The sequence below is a fragment of the Vanrija pseudolonga genome, chromosome 6 (assembly GCF_020906515.1).
Source record: "Vanrija pseudolonga chromosome 6, complete sequence".
Lineage (NCBI taxonomy): Eukaryota > Fungi > Basidiomycota > Tremellomycetes > Trichosporonales > Trichosporonaceae > Vanrija > Vanrija pseudolonga.
The window spans coordinates 1,143,101-1,161,750 of NC_085854.1; the positions used below are offsets into that span (position 1 = coordinate 1,143,101).

General features: G+C 56.2%; 5 protein-coding genes across 5 annotated transcripts; 3 read left to right on the plus strand and 2 right to left on the minus strand.

Moving 5' to 3' along the window:
* Nucleotides 1-6: 6 nt before the first annotated feature.
* Abcd2_0 (ATP-binding cassette sub-family D member 2) lies at nucleotides 7-3,787 on the minus strand. The gene is made up of 21 exons (XM_062774746.1): nucleotides 3,453-3,787; nucleotides 3,244-3,280; nucleotides 2,991-3,193; nucleotides 2,830-2,941; nucleotides 2,701-2,784; nucleotides 2,587-2,660; nucleotides 2,392-2,526; nucleotides 2,286-2,336; nucleotides 2,009-2,236; nucleotides 1,885-1,969; nucleotides 1,812-1,828; nucleotides 1,602-1,756; nucleotides 1,374-1,564; nucleotides 1,130-1,317; nucleotides 929-1,075; nucleotides 868-876; nucleotides 684-824; nucleotides 624-642; nucleotides 555-574; nucleotides 391-507; nucleotides 7-347 (listed from the first exon to the last, which is right to left on the minus strand). Exons 1-21 carry the CDS (start codon nucleotides 3,647-3,649, stop codon nucleotides 65-67), a joined length of 2,493 nt encoding a protein of 830 aa, XP_062630730.1. The 5' UTR covers nucleotides 3,650-3,787; the 3' UTR covers nucleotides 7-64.
* A 392-nt stretch (nucleotides 3,788-4,179) lies between these two features.
* Nucleotides 4,180-5,211, plus strand: cysB_1 (Cystathionine beta-synthase). Its single transcript, XM_062774747.1, has 6 exons — nucleotides 4,180-4,293; nucleotides 4,355-4,449; nucleotides 4,505-4,602; nucleotides 4,699-4,821; nucleotides 4,880-4,935; nucleotides 4,996-5,211. Exons 1-6 carry the CDS (start codon nucleotides 4,222-4,224, stop codon nucleotides 5,023-5,025), a joined length of 474 nt encoding a protein of 157 aa, XP_062630731.1. The 5' UTR covers nucleotides 4,180-4,221; the 3' UTR covers nucleotides 5,026-5,211.
* Nucleotides 5,212-6,429: 1,218 nt separating this feature from the next.
* Nucleotides 6,430-8,070, plus strand: PLEKHF2 (Pleckstrin y domain-containing family F member 2). Its single transcript, XM_062774748.1, has 4 exons — nucleotides 6,430-6,784; nucleotides 6,893-7,080; nucleotides 7,142-7,250; nucleotides 7,295-8,070. The coding sequence occupies exons 1-4, from the start codon at nucleotides 6,649-6,651 to the stop codon at nucleotides 7,954-7,956; spliced, it is 1,095 nt and encodes a 364-aa protein (XP_062630732.1). The 5' UTR covers nucleotides 6,430-6,648; the 3' UTR covers nucleotides 7,957-8,070.
* Nucleotides 8,071-8,776: 706 nt separating this feature from the next.
* On the plus strand, nucleotides 8,777-10,712 carry DCLRE1B (5' exonuclease Apollo; the record flags this gene model as incomplete). The annotated part of the gene is made up of 9 exons (XM_062774749.1): nucleotides 8,777-8,792; nucleotides 8,842-9,164; nucleotides 9,227-9,339; nucleotides 9,379-9,570; nucleotides 9,622-9,649; nucleotides 9,691-9,819; nucleotides 9,864-10,154; nucleotides 10,207-10,638; nucleotides 10,695-10,712. The coding sequence occupies 9 exons, from the start codon at nucleotides 8,777-8,779 to the stop codon at nucleotides 10,710-10,712; spliced, it is 1,542 nt and encodes a 513-aa protein (XP_062630733.1).
* Nucleotides 10,713-11,011: 299 nt separating this feature from the next.
* Nucleotides 11,012-18,527, minus strand: RAD5B (DNA repair protein RAD5B; the record flags this gene model as incomplete). Its single annotated transcript, XM_062774750.1, has 11 exons — nucleotides 11,012-12,485; nucleotides 12,534-12,983; nucleotides 13,021-14,420; nucleotides 14,467-16,732; nucleotides 16,772-16,992; nucleotides 17,027-17,261; nucleotides 17,318-17,385; nucleotides 17,433-17,562; nucleotides 17,608-17,686; nucleotides 17,723-18,347; nucleotides 18,390-18,527. The coding sequence occupies 11 exons, from the start codon at nucleotides 18,525-18,527 to the stop codon at nucleotides 11,090-11,092; spliced, it is 7,008 nt and encodes a 2,335-aa protein (XP_062630734.1). The 3' UTR covers nucleotides 11,012-11,089.
* Between the last annotated feature and the right edge of the window lie 123 nt (nucleotides 18,528-18,650).

The window sequence follows — 18,650 nt, forward strand, 5'->3', positions numbered from 1 at the left end:
GCAAAACAACGGATACAGTGGTTGCATACAATCAAAACACACAGCGGTCTGTGGGTCAAACCACTTACTTGCCTTGCAGCTCCTTGTTGACCTCCGCAAGGCGACGCTCCCACTGTTCAACTTCGCCATCAAGAACGTGCTCAAGTCGTTCAATTTCCTTGTCAAGCTCAAGCTTTTCTTCGTCGGTGTGCGAAGACATTTGCGTGAGCTGCCAGCCTCGCGCGGCCAAAGGAGTGGACGGGGCGCCGATGTTGGCATGGAGATTGGCGGTGGATAGCGACGGCGCAAGGGTAGGCTCACCCAGACGAAGGTGGCGGTTGTGATACTTGAGAAGGGACGGGCGATGGCTAAAGACATTAGCACAGTATCCAGTAGAGCAGAGCGACGCACGAAATGGTGATAAGGGTGATGCCCAGGGCCTTGGCGTGCTCGTACATCAAGCCCTCGACGTCGGATGAAACCGCCGAAGTGGCTTCGTCGAGCACAGCGTAAGCCGGACGATGGTAACTGTAGCGGTCAGCTGGAGCACATCCGGTAATGTGCAAACAACTTACAACAGACGAGCCATGCCCATCTGAGCAAGTCAGCAACATCTCGACATTTGGCAACCCGTGTTTCCTTACCCGTTGCTTTTCGCCACCACTGATTTGATCGTTAGCGGAGAATCTTATGTTCAAACGAACCTGAGAACATCTTTCCATTCCTTCCTCGTCTCCCAGCCTCCTTCACGGGAAGGGAGGTAGGCCAGGTGGACGTGCTCCAGGATGCTCATCAACTCGGCGTCGGTACGACCCCGGGCTTTCATCTCCGCGTACGTGTGAGGGCTGGATGGTCAGTCAACATGTCAACTAGCTTGCAGCCACGCACTAGATGACCCTAATGAATGTGTCAGCAGGTGAACACGAGTTGAAGGCTTTCCTCCACTCACTGGTCCCTCAGACTACCAATACTGAGGTACGGCCTCTGTGGGAGGAAGAATATGCCACCTTCACCGTGAGCCGGACGTTCCAGTAGTCCAGACCAAGTGGGCCAGAGCTGCGCAATAACACGAGCGATCGCAGTTTTACCGACACCACTGTTTCTTGTTAGCTCACTGATGGTGCGGGGTGTGCGTGCGTGTGGCACTTACTTGGCTCCAGTCACGAGTGTGTGCTCGCCCTGTTCTACACGGAGGTCAAGGCTACGGATAAGCTCCTCTCCGCCGCGCTCAGCACCCGCAACTCCACCAGCAGGAGCAACGATGGGAACGCCTTTGAGGAGCACATGGCTAGGTCCGATGATGACACGGCCATGAACGTTCGCCAAGTCGTAGAAAGGCTGCACACATTATTAGCCTATGGATTCAGGAGACTTGCCAGCCAGGGCGGACGTACCTCGTCAGCAGGAAGAGACGCCGGGCGGGGGTTCTCGGGGTAAACGTTGTTGTCCAGGCAATGCAGCGAAGCCAAAAGTGAGTAGACACGGCTGGTGTAGCCAGATAGCTCGGCGAGCTCCTTGCCACTGTACATCAGTCGACCACCGGCATCGCCGAGAGAAAGCAACAAGCGGCGGTTTGAGACATAAGCTGTCCGTCAGCAGGTTACAAAAGCGGGTTAGCTTACTTTCTGTGCGGTTGGCGACCTCATTGGCGGTGTCCTTTACGTTGTGGTCCTTCGGGTTGAGGGCGTGACGAGCAACCGGGAAGAACACAGGGATGGACATGAGACCATACCCGAACGCGGACCAGAAATACTTGATCACGAAGTCCTCGGTCATGCTGTGGAGCACAAGTTAGCGCAGTACACGTAGGGCATGTAATAGCTGAGACTCACCCGTAAGGAATGCGAACCTTCTTCGTCAGCATCGTCACCCGCACACACACATCAGGCCAATGAGCTCGCTCACCTTGAAGATGGAATGCACATGCTTAGCGAGCTTCAAGTATGCTGACCACAGGATCCCGAGCTCTCGCTTTCCGCCATCATAGAAGCTGTACAGCTTAGCCTTAATACCGTGCAGTAGAACCTACGCAATCTCCTCGCTGTCGCGTCCGACGCGGCCAAGGCCAGTTCGGTACTCTCCTTCGAGGCGGGCTTCAGTGGCGGCCATACGACCGAAAGCGGGAGTGGCCTGACGGAGGACCCAAGCGGTGAAGTAGTATTGCGCGAAAAGGCCCACAGTTCCGGCTGCACCTAGCGAAGCCGCGAGCTGCGAAGTGAAGATGACCATATCCAAGAACGGCTTGCCCATGTTGCCACTTTGTGTGTCAGCGGTCGAGTTATTCTGGGCAGCGCGGGGCATCTCACTAGAGGGATGCAAGGGAGTCACAGAATCGAGCGAGATCCGTTGTGATCAATCTGGAATGTTAGCTAGAACAGCCGGCTCATCTCAGGAGCAGGACACTCCGCTCACTGATCAGCCCCGCCTGCCACAACTTCTCTTTCCTCTGAAGTCAGACGGCCGTGCTCCTTCTGCTCGGCATCACCGGCACTTCCGCTGACGACCCCCAGGCCAAGTCCAAACTTGTAGTAGTTGAGATTCTGGTTGCTGTACGCGCGTCAGCCCGAATCGTCAAAATGTGGGCGGGAGACGAGAGCGTTTACTCACAGGTAGATGTCGTGAATATAGCGCGTAAGGTTTGTGCGGAATGCCAGGGCCAGCTTGTGCTCCAGGTAGCGAATCTGTCGCGGTGAGAACTGTGCTAGGCCTTCGATTGCTTACCATGGAGTTGGTGTATGTGCTTGGCACGGCCAACACGAACCACCAGCCAAGGCCACCAATGAACCCCGGTCCGTTCGCCGAGACCTGGAGAGACGTTAACGACATATTCGATCGAGTTCAACCACGAACCAAATCACGGACGATGCGCCCGTCCAGACGAGCCACAAGAACACTGAGATAGGTTCGGGCCACCAAGAAGAAGGTGTGGAGAAGCAGGAGGAAGGCCTCTTTGCTCTTGGCTCTAAGCCGGACGTCAGCGACAACTCAAACCTACAGCGCCTTCAACTCACCCAGGGATCGCGATACTAAGGACAGCTCGAAGCATTTGCCAGAAGCGCTTATTGATACCCAACTTCTCTCCAGGCCGAAGTGGAGTGAACAGTTTGGCATTCGCTTCGTATACTTCTTGAGGCGTCGGGGTGATATGCACCTTGGATATACGCCCCATGTGAGGAACCAGCAATGTCCGTGACCCGGATGGGTCGCGTATGTACTTCGAGAGTCAGCTTCTGGATGCAGCAGGCTTGGGCTGCCGGGATTTACCAGGTCAACCAGCTTCTTCTCCAGCGCAGGTGTGTTACTGGTCGTCGTCAGCATGTGGCTACCACTTGTGGTGGGTGGCTCGGCATTCCATGGCGCATGACTTCTTGTTCTTCCTCTCCGTGTCCAAACTTCCTTGCTTGACCCTCCCCCCTTCTCGCTCTCCTTCGTCCGCTCCACGTCCCGCCGACGCCTCCTACCAGTACACTCACAGGGGAGTCTCCCTCTCGCGTCGCCTTCGCTCGTCGCGCCGGCGCTTGCGCTCTTGGCTCCATTTCTTGATGTTGAGAGTGTCTCCAATAGCTGCTATACTCGATCGGTTCCTTACGAGTGCCACGGACACCACGAGGAGGGCGAGGATCCGACGACGCTGGGTTTGATCCAAGGAAATGGAGGGAACCCCCACCATGATGGCTGATCGATTCGGCCAGGAGGGAGGTTGGATGTGTGAAGTGAATGAGAGTGGAAGGGTGGGTGGGGTGGAAATGAGATGTTAGCTTGTTACAAACTGGGATGTGCTGGTTGGGTGTTGGATCAATCAATCAATGGGTCGCCGCTCGACGTCCATTGCTTTGGCCAGCGGCAACTTGACTTGTGGTAGTGTGGTGTGGGTGGTGGCGTGGTGTGCGCCGCCGCTGCCGGTGTGCGCGTCACTCGAGGCCGCGGAAGTCCGTAATGCCCGGTTACACAGACACTCTGCCGGCCAAGAAGCCCACCCACCAGCACTCAGCACTCAGCTTTTGATTCCGTCAAATGCCACGTGGTTGAACTCCAAAACGCCAAAACGCGGGGGACTCGTTTGTGCTCTCCGCCTTCCTTCCGGTCACCGGTGGCCTGCCGCCGCGCCGCCGCCGCGACTGCAGGCGCGCCCAGCCTTGCTCGCTCTCTGCGTGATCGTGTCATGGCAACAAAGGTTTTGGTTCGTAGGCACCATTGTCGACAAACCTGCTTGCAACCTCGACTCACATCCATATCAACATCATGGCTGACAGGGACGTCACACCAACCGCGCCGCCTTCGGGTGCCGCAAAGTACCGCGGCGCTGTCGTGGAGGTGGGTGCAACATGGCCCCTCTCTCTCCAGAACCCACGGCAAACGCTGACTCTCTCGGCAGGACTTGCAATTGCCCCCAGCGTTCTGCCTTCCTCATGACGCTCCGCTCTCCATCGCGCTGGAGAAGGCGTATGAGCGTGAATTCGACCAGCTCCCGTGAGTAGTGGTAACGATGAGACACTCGACCCCGCTAAACCGAGTGCGTGTGCAGGGTTCTGGACGACAATCGCAAACCGCTTGGATACCTCGACGTTCCTTTCCTCAAGCGCCAGTTTGAGGCCGGCAAGGTTGGACAGTCAGACCCTCTTTGTAAGTGAAAGAAGTGGCATATGGGTCCTCGGGGTAGCTTGTGGGAAGGCGGCCTTGACACGGGTGGCTCTGAAATCCACAGGCTGACGGTTCTAGCATTGCACACGACCCACTTCCGACGATCCTCCAAGTCTCACCCATACACCGTCATCACTCCGGACACTGGTCTTGAGGATCTCGAGGAGTTCTTCTCGAAGAACGGCCTCGAGTTCGCTCTTGGTAAGCCGCCGCCCTGATCTCCAATCGGTGGGTCAGTTGAAGTGCTGACAGACTCTAGTCACCGATATTGACCGCAAGTGGGTCCTTGCTGTTGCGACGAGGTCCGACCTGGAGGTTCGTGCAGGCGACGAAGCATGACCGTTGGTGTTGATGGAGCGCTGACTCTGGCTGCAGACGTTTGTTCAGCGACGAGGTATCGCCTAAGTGGTGAGGTGTCTGGATGGAGCCTCTAAAGCCCGCCCCGGCGGCTCTCATCCTCGTTGCTCGGCCCTCATCGGGCAGGGCGCTTTCTGGCTATCGACGAGCCTTGGTCAATCACTCCTACTGTGACCTCCATACCAGCCAGGCGTAGATGCTGTTCTAGCATGAATCACAATAATCGCAGAGGTCGAGATGAGACTGCTGGCGGTGATAACGATCAGATCAGCCGTCTGCGCTCATGCACTACCCGCTGCCACCAATTGCACATTCCAACCGCATGGATCTTCCAGACTTTGGAGTACGTACCTAGAGCAAGGCTTCCGGCGATCGCGAGGTGGGCGTTATGCTGTCAACTACGTCACACTCGGTAGGCGTGACCGCACGTTCTTGCCTCCCTCTGAGCAGCATAGCGACATCTGACATCACCAAACGGTGTTTGGTCGTGTCCCGCAATTGAGGGTACTCAGTCTTGGGTCAACTCTAATGGTAGCCCGAACGACGTCGTGTACTGGTGAACTGTAGCAAGAGGCACACTAACGAGGAGAGGTTTCTCGGTGTGTGATGGAATGGCTAGAGTGTCCGTCCGCCCAACCTCACATGCCTGCCGCATTTGCAGAACGGTGCATGGCGATACAGACTGGCGGGGTCACGACCAACAGGCTGGAGGAGTAATGAAAGGCAGAGCTAGCACCGACCACCCCATATCCCGCACACCATGTCCTGGCAACAGTGCGCCTGTATCTATCTCTCTCCGTCTCTCTCTGGAATATGAATGGCCCCACACTTTGAGGGTGGGGGAAAGTCCTCAAGCCTGAGGAGATTGATCGCTCCTAACTAGAATTAAGGATGCTTTTGTCTTTGCGGGTGGGGGTGGTGGCACTATCACGCCCAGCGTTCGCCTAATGGGTCACAAGACGGTCAAGTGAGCCGTTGTGGCGCAACCTAATGCTAATGCTCTGGTTCTCTGGGTGCTGCGCCGAGGACAATGGGCTGGGCTTGATTGCCGTAAAGTTAAAGGTCCGTTCGATTGTGGAGGGCTGACGCCTGGCGGACATGGACAATGCACCACAAGGTTTGTATGGCCGCGCGTGGCTGATAGGGCTTGCTTCCGAAAGAAGCTGCATCGCGGCCAGGAAAGAGGCGAGGCACCAGGGAAAAGTGGCAGTGCCTGAGGCTGCAGACGCCGGCTAAGCGAATGGAACAACGTGAGGCCTCCCAAAAATGTCAAAACGGCAAGGGAAATGATATTGGGAAGCGCAGGTGGAGCCTTGGCCGAAGACCAACAATGCCCAGCGCCTCCACCCAGGGGTCAGGGAGGGGAGGCAGATGGTGGCTGCAGGGTTTCCGTTCCACTCCTCAAAGAGTCGCCTGACTGTCCGTCTCTTCCAATCCAACAGCACATGTCTTCTTAAAATCCGGTGCCATCTGGTTGGCCGCGACCTCCGGTCTTCAGGATTCTTGATCTCTCGCCGCCCTCGTCCGTCTCGGGACAACGTCGACCAACATCTCCTTGATATATCACACGACCGACCTCCCGGCTTTCTCAACGCGATCCCAATAACTCGTGTTTTGTCGACGACATCACTCTCCTTCCTGCGCCCCAGTTAACGACACCTACCTTTCACCATGTCCCACACCTCCCGAGCTTCCGGGTCTTCCCTTCTTCACCTCTATCGACCTCTCCAGCTCAATGATGCCCCGGCCCACGACAGCGGTATCCACGACGATGATGGACTGTCCACATCCTCTGGATCTATTAGTTGTAGGTATCGGGGGCGGCGAGGGAAGCGGCGGGCCAGAGTTGACGTTGCAGGCTCTCCCAGCTCCTCTTTCTTTCAATCGGCAATCACTTTCGGCCCTTCACGAGCAGGGCCTAGCATGAAGCTTGACATGAGCGCCGCGACCCACATCAAGCCCCCAATGGTTCGCAGAGAGACATCTGACAGCTCCACTTCCGAGTCGTCAAGCTCCAGCACCGATGCTTTTGAAGGGTGTTTGGACTTGTTGCGCTCCATCAAAGGAACCACCCCCAGCGCCAAGCCAAAGGATGCATGGCAGGTACGTGTTGTCGCGCGAAGCCCCACCGCAGCGTTTGATCAGTCCACTGACGTTCGCCCAGCCTGATCAAGACACTGTGCTTTGTAACAACTCGCAGTGTTCGGCTATGTTTGGGCAGGGAAAGCTGTCCCTGGGTCCTCGACGCCACCATTGCAGATACTGCGGGATGAGTGAGTGCTCGATTCCAGGCTCAAGCTATCGGCTGACATGGCAGTCTTCTGCGGGTCTCATTCTACTCGTCGCTGGCCTCTCCAGACACTGGATGGCAACAACCGCCCAGCGTTGCTTGCTTTGCGTGTCTGCGATGGGTGCTACTCGGCCCTCGCTGAGGATGAGCCTTCCCCGGCTTGCGTGGCTACCACCTCGGCCAGCTCTGCGTCGTTACCCACAGAGGACCTCCTCCTTTCTGAGGCGTACGGAGTCTGTGGTGCAGCAAGCATTGGCCGATCCCTATCGTCTTCGGCAGTGGATGGGCTGCAGCCCCGATTGGCACCCATTGCGGATTGGATGGACCGATCCGGTGTCCTCAGTCTGTATCCCCTCGCCATTCAATCGTCGCACTCGAGGACTGGATCACCTGTCGCTCCTCGCTCGGCCGGCCCGCTGTTTGCCCCAACTGTCCTCTGCCGTAGGACTGCGAAGGAGAGGGAGTGGGAACGGATGACTTTGCGCCGACGACGCAAGGAAGTGAGCAAGGCGGCTTTCATCGCTACCCCAGCTGGCAGCGAGGCTGGGTCCGACTACGAAGACGACCTCGATACCCCTCTCGCACGGGAGACGGGTGACACGATTTTCCGCCTTGGTGCGCACCCAAGGGACCGCAAGAAGGCTGCTATGGATGTACCCAACGGACCAGCCGATTGGTCGACATTCTAAGCCACACCTAGAAGACTCTGTTTCACCATAATGTGTTCATTATCATCAGTTGTAGTTCTGTATATGTTGTTGACCTTAACCATGTGACAACATTCATGTGATAACGTTCGTTCATTTGATAATGGCGTATGTGATAACACTGAAAGTGGGCTATCTTACTGTCATGTGGAGTCTCAGCAGACACCAGAGGGAGGTTTACCAGAGGGAGGTTTACCAGAGGGAGGTTTTGTGCGCGGCGAAGTGGAGCTTGAACGGGCCGACGATTGGAGATCTGAGTGGGAGGGAGCAAGGATGGATGATGCCTCGTCACGAGAGCCCTACGTCATATGTTTGGGTGGGTCGAGAAAAGAATGCCAATGCCAAGCTCACGCAGAGTGCACACTCAAAGCTGCTACCGTTGTTGTGGAGCCGCCCGAGATATGTATAGTCACGCACGTAGCACGTATGCACTCCACACTGCCGCCGGGACTACACCCTGCTTCTTCACGACCGACCACCGAGCGCCGAGCTTTGCCAACGGTAAACACGGAGGACACGCCGAGACTGACTCGCCGTGGTGCACGCACTCCTCGATTCAAGTATGTGGCATTCGAGTTCAACGGATGTTTTTCTATCAGACGACCAGAGTACACGCGATTATCATTCCGGGGCCCAACACTAATCCAGTCACCCGTCCCATCTAGACTTGTGATCTGACGCACAACGGCTCACAACACAGCTGCACTCATTTCGCCTCACATACCCATCAGTCAACAGTATCAGTCTCCACTTAATGCTGTCCCCTCCCCTCCCTCAATAGCTGGAATCATAGCCGTTAGCGATGGCTGGCCTCTATAGTGAGTTCCAACGCATGTCGAGCTGACCGAGGAGACGGGCACATACTAGAGTTCCCCCTCATTCGAGTCGACTGCTTCACTTCTCCTCGACCTGGTACTACTTGGCTCCTTCCCAACCCCAAAGACCCAAGTCTACCGTGGACCCCCGCACCCAACGCCCAGCTCTTCCTCCTGACCCATGTCCATTCCGACCACCTCCTTGGTTTGTCCAACAGCTTTGCTGGGAGGATCCTGTGCTCGCCAGACACCAAGCGAATGCTTCTGAGTCTGGAGGCCGAGTCCAATCGCGTTCATAGCCTGAACGGAATCCTGGAAGTACCCAAGCGCAAGTACGATGGGCTTCGTCCTCGGCACCGAGTCGACGGGAATCGTGTACATGTTACTGACATGATTGTAAGTCGATGTCTTGGCGGCTTTTGTTGACTAACTATCAGGAAACACTACCGTACGGTGAAACTCGCGAGTTTGACTTGGGGTACCGGCTCAATGAGCAAGTCAAAGTCAAGATCACGCTTTTCGACGCAAACCATTGCCCAGGCTCAACCATGTAAGCGCTCTTTGGCGAGCAATTGTCTGACGGAAACAGGTTTCTCCTCCAGTCGCCTGACTTTTCGGTTCTTCATACAGGGGATGTCAGGGCGGACTCTCCGTTTGTTGAAAGCCTACGACGAAACCCCACTCTCGAAGAGTACATTGGATCTGGTAGACAGGTTGAGCGCCAGGGTCGATTGCCGAACAAACAACGTTTGGATCGCATCTACCTTGACACTAGTGCGCTGTGAGTACTGTGTTGCCCATTCAAACACGATGGCCATCCTTACCCTTACAGGCTAGGCACTGGTGACATGCCGGACAAGGTGAGTGTTAGGATTCCAACCAAGGTCACTAATAACCCCAGGAGGTCGCGCTTCAAGACGTAATGCAGCAGCTCGACCTGTACCCCAGGGACACCGTTTTCTTCTTTAACATATGGTGTTTCGGTTGGGAAGACATCGTGAAGGAAGTTGCGCGATATTTTGGCACGGTTGTGAGTCTAGCCCGACCAACGGCCCCACCAACTGACCTTGGCAGGTTCATGTCGATAGGTACAAGCGATCGATCTACAAGGCTATCGCGTCAGACCCTTCGCTCCTCAAATGCACCACCGAAAGCTGGGAAACGACTCGGTTCCATGCCTGTGAGCGGCTGGCAAGGTGCCCAATGTGTCGTTCAGGAACTCCAGCCGGCCAGGCCGGCAACAAACTCATCGTTCAAGTGGTGTTTGCGGAGATCAAAACCGTCGCGTGGGATATACGACACCAAGAGTTCATTCAACAGTTGAGCCACGCGGTAACAGACAACGGTCGTTACCCAACAACCATTGTGGGTTGCTCATCGGGTTGGTCGCCGCATGCCGCTGACCCAACCGACACAGGAAGTGCCACTGGCCCGGCACTCTTTACTTCCAGAGCTCCGTCGACTAGTTCAGCTCTTCCGCCCCATGGCCATTTCTCCGAACACACTCGTGCCTACATCAAGAGGCATGGACTACTACCTCTTTCCCCAACTTTTCGGAGAGATGCTGTCAAAAGAAGAGCTCGAACGAGCGAAGGGTGAGAGGGACAGCTGGTTTGTGAAGCACAGACACTTTGGAGGCGACTGGCTGGCGAGGCTCAAATGGCAAGAAGAGCAGATCGGTTTACTCGCTTTCATCGGCTCATTCAATGTGGAGCACGGCGACGCGCGCCACCCAAGCGGAAGCGCTTCTACCACTCGGACGGACACGCGGGATGTCAGTTACGTCGACCAAGTCAATCGCCTCCTCGGTCCACCTGTTATTAGCGAGGGAGATCGTCTCAACGAACGCGTGAACCCGGATACAACGCTTCGCAAGCCTCTCACCGGAATGGCAGATCAGACCAGCATCCCCTTGTCGATTGATCTTCATTCGCCACCTCTACCGGATCGCCAACCACATCCTTCGAACGCCCAGCATAGTCACAACTCTCATTCGTCTGTGTCTAAAACATCATCTCGTCTCAAAAGGCAAATCGATGATGCTCCAGCCGATTCAACTGCAAACAAGGGCAGCAGCAGGAAGCAGGTGCGCGCAGAGTCATCGTTTCGAGTGGATATTAGCCACCTGCGTTCTATAACCAACCCCCGTCCCAATCCGTCTTCGGGCGGCCACACTGTGTGACTGCCTGAACCCCATAGTAGTGACGCAATCCAACCGCCAGTTATGTGGACAAAGGCACTTATGCATGTTACATGTTATGAAATCATATTGAGAAGAAAGACTGGGTGTGAGGGTATCACTAAACGCCTAATTCGCGCTCCACTTCACCTCCCTCACTTCGTCGCTTCCTCATCTTAGCCTTGGGGTCATACGACGTCTGAGGGATCGCGACGTAGTCGGCCTTGGCTCTCTGTTCGGCAAGGCGCGTTTGGTAAATCGAAACGTCGATTGTGTCCAATGCCATCAGACGATGAACGTGAACAGTCTTGTTCTGTCCGAATCGGCGAATTCGCCCAATCGCCTGCGTTTCGACTGCGCGATAGTTTAGGAGAGTGTTGGTGAAGAGCGGGCCAATGAAAATAGCATGATTTGCGGTCGTAAGATTGGAGCCGGCCGCTGAAGCATCGTTGATCTTGAGAAGGAGAACTCGGTGGGTGTCGGAATCCGAGGACTGGAAGTTGTCGAGCTTGTTAGCGCGCGCCTTGACGCCGCCGCCAGCGAGGGAAATGTGCTTGATACCACCAGCATTGAGAGCATCGGAAACCTTGGTCGCCAGATCATCCCATTGAAGGAAGACGAGGACGCGCTCGCTCCGCGGGATAGTGTTGATCAACTTGACCAGGTGCTCGAGTTTCGCTCCGTAGCGACCAGAGTGAAGCTCTCCCTCAACTCCCAATGATGAAACCTTGACAATGTTGGTGTGGCGAACTGCAGCGTGGCAATCATCTCCTTTGACACAGCGTTGCGAGTTGGCAGCCTCTACCATGCAGGAGTGGCAGGCGACATGCCCACAGCAACTCAGCACAGCCATCTCAATGTTGGCACTCGCTGAAGGTTGGTGGCCGCACGCTGATGTGCCCAAAACCTTCCTCGCGTCGGCTCCGTTGCGTTGAAGCTTGCGCACGACATCGAAGAAGCGCAAAGAGCGAACGCGAGCAACCAACTCCTTGGACAGTCGACGGAGAAGGTGGGTGTGCTCTCGCAGATCCCACTTGACGTCTTGAAGAGGCTTCTTCTCAACCTTGGCTGCTTTCACATCGGCCGATTCGCTTGGGATGGTAGTCGATGTAAAATTGCACTTCCGAAGAACCTCAACCAGGCGTTGGGCAGCTTCGGCATCGCCCGAGTGCTTGGTCTCATCGAAAGAGAACTGTACCCAGTCCCGGAACGGTTGCTGGTCGTCTCTTGAGAAGTCGCCATGCTTGCGAATCCAAGCGTGCAAGCCTACTCCGATGTTGATGGACTTGCGGAGATCGTCCTCACATCCCTCAAGCTGCTTCCTCCGAGCGCTGGCAATGTGATCACATGCTTCGATGGCGGTCTTGGCGTCGTGCTTTTTGTCGGACAGATCGAGAGTGAAGTGGCAACACCTCTTCAGAAGTGCTTCTTCCGCAGTACGAGAGTCCGCCAAGGCCTCCTCCAACCGTGCATTGCGGTCGCCCTGAGAGACGTTCTTAAACTTCGTTTCTTTGCGCCTGTAGTCAATCAGCTTGTGCACTGCCTGCCGCAGAGAGGCAACTTACGCCTGCATTTCGAGGGCCTGGAGGTGATGCTCCAGCTCCAGGTAGACTGCGCCCTCCGACGCTGGCAGCCTGAAGTTGTGGATATGCTCCAGAGTCGGGATATCCTCGATTTCAGCAATGTTCTGGCGGACAAATGCGTCGAGGAATTCTTGGGCCAAGTCACCACGTCGGCGGTGCCAGGATGCGCTGTGCACTTCTCGGAACGCGTGGAATTTTTCGGCAGCCGTTTGCTCCTTCGCACGAGACTTCTGCAGTTGTGTACTACCTTCGGTGTCGTCTTCAACACCTAGATGGATACCCATGAAACTGGCCAGACTGCGCACAGCCGGGAAGTCGTTCACGGGCGGAGTACCCGACAGGACCCATTTGGCGGAGGAGGACAGGCGGAACAAGGAGGCTAGGCCCCTCTTATCCAAGTAAGTGAACTCGTCGGCGATAACTCGTCGGAATCTGCCGTCAGCCCCACGTCCATAAGCCGCATCCTCACCGGAACATGTGCAAAACGGGGCAAGCGATCCGCTTGAAGCTCTTTGTAGCTGCAGGGCCACTGAGGGATTCGGCACCACTCGACGGTCGGAAAGTGGGCTTCGCCAGAAGGGAGTCGGATTCCTCCGTGTTGTCATCGTCCCCCTCAGAAGACGTCTTTGAGGACGAAGCCTTCGTTTTCTTGTTCACGTGGGTGTCGGCGTCATACTTGTCGCGGTAAGCCGCCCCCTTTAGGCGCTTTCCAAAGTTTGCGGCCTTGAGTTCATCTTTCTTGTTCTCCGCTTTGCTCAGGGCGCGTTTGTGAAGAGCCGCCCGGCACTGAAGTGCTGCCTGTGTTCCGCCTTCCTGTAGGCTCTGGACTTGCTCATTGAGGGAAAGCATGGCGGCGTCCAGCTGGTCTGCGAAGAAGCGGCCACCGTTCTTGTCGCCAAGCCAACCATCGGGTTGCGCCGAAAGGTACTCGAACCGTTGCCAGTAGACATCCGACTCGAAGAGCTCAGACGCCACCACAATGACATCTGCTGCCTTGATGTCCTGAATCGTCGTCTGCTGCAGGTCTTTCACGGTTTGGATGACGATCGTTTCAAAAAGCGAGCCCGTGAAGCGCTTAATTTCGCTCGGCCACTGTTTGCTGAGATGACCCGGTACGACAATCAAGGTCGCTTTCGAATCGATGAGGCCTGGCGGGGCAGGCTCGGGGGCCTTCTGACCCGTTGTCTCCGCGATTAATGCCAGAGAAATGATCGTTTTACCGTAGCCGACCTGGTCCGCGATGACTCCTCCTCGAACCATTACCGGTCGCTCCGCCTTGCCTTCAGCCCTCCAGCCAAGCGCGGGTAGCTGCGCTTCTGAGATTTCTTCCTCCACGAAGGTGTGCGTTTTGCCTTCAGCACGTTCCTGAGATATCATCCACCACAGCGACCGGAGCTGTTCTTTGCGCAGTGGCAGCAAGAAGTTGGACGGCTGGGAGTGTTCAGGGTCGCGTTTGTTGCTGGGCAAGACGAATACACGAGGGCGCTCGGGCACATCGGCGACAAGACCAGTCGTCAGGCGCCAAGATAACTGAATTGTGCCCTTCGCATTGCTCTTTGGAAGCCGGGACAGTGCACGATGCGCCAACGACATGATGTTGAGGCCGATGCGGAATGTGCCGATGTTGTCATCCAGACGCAGCTGTAGTGCAAACGGGGCTGGCCGATGCTTCAGCGCCTGGATGGTCAGCAGTTGCCCCACGCCGCCTGCGACACGAACATGCTCATAGCGACCTGCTTGCTTGCGATCCTCAAAAGGGAAAATCGTGCTCTTCGTTTTGTGCCCATTCTTGTTCGGCTTTCCAAGCTGCTTTATCCAGTGGATTGTCGGTCGGTGGGGGGCGCATTCTGAACAGGCAGCACCTGCGACCTGATGATCAGTGAGCCGGTGTTCTACCGTGCCGCACCACACGTACCTCTACATCAGGAAGGCTTGTCCAAGAAGAGAAGCCGTCGAGCGAAGGAAGTCGTTCGGTTATCCAAGCCAGATTCGCGAATGTTGTGTTTCCATTGTGCTGCAGGTCGACCTCGCCCCAAGCCTCTGGACGCCACATGGGCTCGGAATGTGAGGGGTCGAGTGGGACACTAGCCGACAAGATAGCAGTGGCATGCTTGCAATCATCAGCCGAAGAGGAGACTGATTCAGCAGAGGGCGGGAGAGAAACAGTGGCACCATGTCCAGTGCCAGCTTTTGCTCCAATTGCCTTGTCGCTGATCGCCACAAGGCGAGTATTCTGGCACTGGACCCATCCGCCTCGAACGTGAACCGCAACCCGCTTGTGGTCCGACTTCGTACGAACAGTCTCTCGCCATTTGGGGTCAAGCGAGGCGACGATGTCCCGCGGAACATCGTAGTCGAGCCGCTCGGTCGACGTTGAGAACACAAACCGGTCGTCTGATGCTTCGCCCGACCGATTCGGGTCCAAGAAGAAGTACATTCGAGGCTGTCCAGCTTCAGTCTCCTCTTTGACGTGGAGAGAGGCCATCGCCTGCCCGCATTGGGGAAGCAGCGAATAGACTCCAGACAAGGGTCTGTCCAGAGCCCGATCGGTCTCTTCTGGCACAGTGATTTTGTACTTCGACCAGCGCCAAGTGTCTTGAAGACCGTCTTGAAGTCCGAGCGAGGCCTGCCACGATGGGACCATCTCCCCTGCTTGGCCGATTTCAACATCAAATGTTTGGTCAGACGGGACGCACACCTCCCACAATCCGTCGAGCAGATCTGTCCTCTTCAAGTTCAGCCGCATCCTGGCTGCAGGTTGGAGGAGGAGCTGTCTCAATCGGCTGTTGGCGGGCTCCTTGACTGGCGGCTTGATGATCAGACGCCACTCGGGCGTGGGGCTTTGGAGCCAAAGCTCAAGGCTCGCCGACGGAGACTCATACACAGCAGTCCAGATGTTCTGCCGTTTGAGGAATCGAAATCGGAACTCGGCGTGGTGTGTTGCCTCAATGACGGCCTGGCTCCACTTGGTCCAGTCCGAGCTCTTGACCTGCCCTTTGCCATCCTTTTCAGCCCGCCGCTTTGCAGCATCCAAACTGTCCGCCGAGATTCCAGAAAATGTGACACGCATTGGAAGCATGCTCTTGAAATCCTTCTCGAACTGGGTGGGCTGGACGCGGACATCCTTGCACAGCGCATACACATGTTCAGGGCGTCCACCGCACGATTGACACGATCGATAGCCGCAGGCCAGACACCTTTGAACTGGTGCTGATGCCGTACCCGACTGCCCCTCGCACGCGCAGTACCGAGAGCTGCGTTCCGCGAGGTCGAGTATCTCCGCCAAGGGTGTCTTCGCGACCCTGGCCAGATCAAGTCGGCGGCGAACGAGATTCTGCTCACCGACTATCCTGGACGCTGCAGCGGCTGTCTCACGTTCTTGATTCACGGCGGCTTTGTGAGCTTCGACCATGGCATCTTCGCCTTCAGGCAGAGTGTGGGCGGCAACGTATAGGGCCGCTAGCATCGACGCGCCAACAACAGTGGTAGTCATGGCGTTGCCGGCTAGATCCGCAAGTTGATCTTCGTTTTCGCTGGTGAGGAGAAGCTCACTGACAGGTATTCCCTGCAAGGCCAGCGCCTCGCGTCCGGTCACGGGCCCACCACGGTTTGTCACCCATGGGATCATGTTGGGAGTGAGGCATGGGGCCAGAGCAGTCTTTGAGGAGCCAGTTTGACGGTCGACGTTCTGGCTGACATTCCAGATACAGGCTTTAAATCCCGCATCGATACCGTCCTTCGCCATGCGAAGAGTCGAGATTTCGAGGAGGTCCAAAACACGTTCTGTTTGGCCGAGGAGCCAGTCGTTCCATGTCCAGTCAAGACCTTTGCAGACTCCAGCTTCCTGCCACGAGGTCAACGGTCGGAGAACGCCTAGCCCTTCCTCTTGTCGAGCCCGTGCGTGCCTCGACTCGCAACGGCCCCAATCGGTCGCCTTTCGTTGGGTACCGTCTTTGGCGAACCTCGCAGCGGTCAGATCGAGGCGAGTGCGATGAATATTGACGTCGTCCGTTGGCAGGAGAAAGGCCTCAAAAGATGATGACCAAGGCCGGCGCAAGTCGCGAACAGTGGCGGCCCACTTTTCAGCTAGATGTTGTTGCTTGCTGCCAGCCTGCATAGGAGTTGCGAACAGGTACACTCGCGTCCTCGTATGGGGAATGTAGAACTCCTTTGTGTCCAAGCTCATCCGTCAGCGTTTCCGCAGAGCATGGTGCACTTACCGAGAGTGTTGCGCATCATAGTCAATCTCAGCGAAGTACTCCACGACCTTGTCCCACGGAGCGCTGCAGACGTTCTCGAGGATGACGATTGGCGGCTGGTGTTTCTGAACCCATTGGAGCATCCCTCGGAAAGTTCGGCCAGATTCACCGTTCGCGTCGATATCCTGCTTCTCGTTGTTGAGACCAGAGTAGTCCACACATGATGTTCCAGCGATGAGAATCTGGCGTCAGCTTGGGTCCGTATGACCAACATACATCGACGTTGCCAGGGACATCGACCAGTGAGCCGTATGCAGTGTGGGCCTGGTTGCCGCCCAATTCTGTGACATCGCGAAACAGAATGGGAGGCGCAAAGTTGCGCTCAATGTACGCTTGTTTGAAGGGCTCAATCTCACAGGAGAAGACGTGGTCAAACTCCAATGAGATGTCGGATTGAACCTTTGCCGCCTTGGCGATCATGTTGAGTGCGAGCAGCGGCGACTCCGTACCCCTGTGCGAAGTGTTGTGTTAGCAAAGGCTCGTGGAACATTTCCTTGGTTTACTCACGAACACATCGTGGCCACTCGGAGCTTGCGACCATTCAGCCGTTTGGCGACCTTCTCAATAGCAGGTAGCTGCAGGGTGTTAGAAATACGTGACGCACAAACGGCCAACAACTCACACGCGAGTTGAGGTGCTCAAACATGGCTTCAATATCGTTGATGGGTGGGAGGTCTTCGGCGCTTTGCTTCGCGGCGGTCTTCAAATCAACAGACATTTTCAGTGGAACCACGTTCGTCTTGAAGTTATGGCTACAACGTCAGCTATGCCACGGCCTTGAGGGGGTTCAAACTTACAGCACAACCTTGGGCTTCTTGGGCCCCTTAGGTCCAGCTCCCCAGCCGCCATGAGTCTTCCTAGCGGTCTTTGTTGGCCCTAGACATCAGCTGCGGCTCGAGACGATGGGCTTACTCTCGTCCACCTCGTCTTCTGATGGGGTGGCAGTTTCACTGGGTTCGCTGGGCGTTTCGTCTTCATCGCCGACTTCTGACTCCGATTCTGACCCGTCGTCGGCTTTGAAATCATCATCAGACTCAGATCTGGCTCGCTTTGCCGGAACACGCTGGTTCTCCTTGCCAACGACGCGAGGCTTGGAGGTCGGAGTAGAAGACGGCGCCTGGACAGTGGTGGCCTTGGCATTACGAGGGGTAGTGACCTTGGTATTGACCTTGATGTCACGCGTGGGGACAATCTTCGCATCGGCGTTGGTTGCACGAGTGGGGGCGGCGCTTTGTTTACCGGTCGCAGAAGGCACGCTCCGTAACACGTCCAGCAGCGTGCGTTGCCCGCGTCTGAGCTTCTTGGGGTACTTCTTGTGAAACTGTAGGACGGAAGGGTCATCTTCGTCCAGTTGTGACCCCAGTGTCCAGGATCGCTCGGAGATCGGGTAGCCCTGCCAGTGAATGAGGTACTCGAAGACCGGTTTGCCGCCATACGAGCGGAAGCGTGAGTCCACGATGTACTCGACCTCGTACTCCTCCTCTCCAAGCCCTGGGCACTCGCCCTCTGAGCTCGAGGAATCTTCAGGTGGAGGTGACTGTGTTGTCAGCAGAGCACACACTGCCAAGGTCATACTCACCTGCTTGGTCCGGTTGTGCCTTTGGCTGTTCTGTAGCGGGCGGGCCTCGGTGTCGTCATCTTCCGAGTCGAAGGTTAAGTCGACGTAGCTCACAGAGACTGCAGCAGCACGTCGTGACGTGCTGCGATCTCCGGCCATTGTCGAAGTGTTGTTGGAGGGCGGTCACAAGAGACCGACTGGGGTATGCGCTTTGTCAGACGACTGGAAAGACAAAGTCAACATCGTAACACGACGCGTCTCGCCCAAGCTGCCCGCCCGCCC

Bases quoted from the DNA above. Each gene is read 5' to 3' on its own strand.
- Abcd2_0 (XM_062774746.1), bottom strand. From the start codon at position 3,649: ATGGTGGGGGTTCCCTCCATTTCCTTGGATCAAACCCAGCGTCGTCGG. The intron at 2,337-2,391 runs GTGAGCGGAGTG...CTAACATTCCAG, and splicing joins GTGGCAGGCGGGGCTGATCA to ATTGATCACAACGGATCTCG. The intron at 1,565-1,601 runs GTAAGCTAACCC...GCTGACGGACAG, and splicing joins GGTCGCCAACCGCACAGAAA to CTTATGTCTCAAACCGCCGC.
- cysB_1 (XM_062774747.1), top strand. From the start codon at position 4,222: ATGGCTGACAGGGACGTCACACCAACCGCGCCGCCTTCGGGTGCCGCA. The intron at 4,294-4,354 runs GTGGGTGCAACA...CTCTCTCGGCAG, and splicing joins ACCGCGGCGCTGTCGTGGAG to GACTTGCAATTGCCCCCAGC. The intron at 4,936-4,995 runs GTTCGTGCAGGC...CTCTGGCTGCAG, and splicing joins CGACGAGGTCCGACCTGGAG to ACGTTTGTTCAGCGACGAGG.
- PLEKHF2 (XM_062774748.1), top strand. From the start codon at position 6,649: ATGTCCCACACCTCCCGAGCTTCCGGGTCTTCCCTTCTTCACCTCTAT. The intron at 7,081-7,141 runs GTACGTGTTGTC...ACGTTCGCCCAG, and splicing joins AGCCAAAGGATGCATGGCAG to CCTGATCAAGACACTGTGCT. The intron at 7,251-7,294 runs GTGAGTGCTCGA...CTGACATGGCAG, and splicing joins TTGCAGATACTGCGGGATGA to TCTTCTGCGGGTCTCATTCT.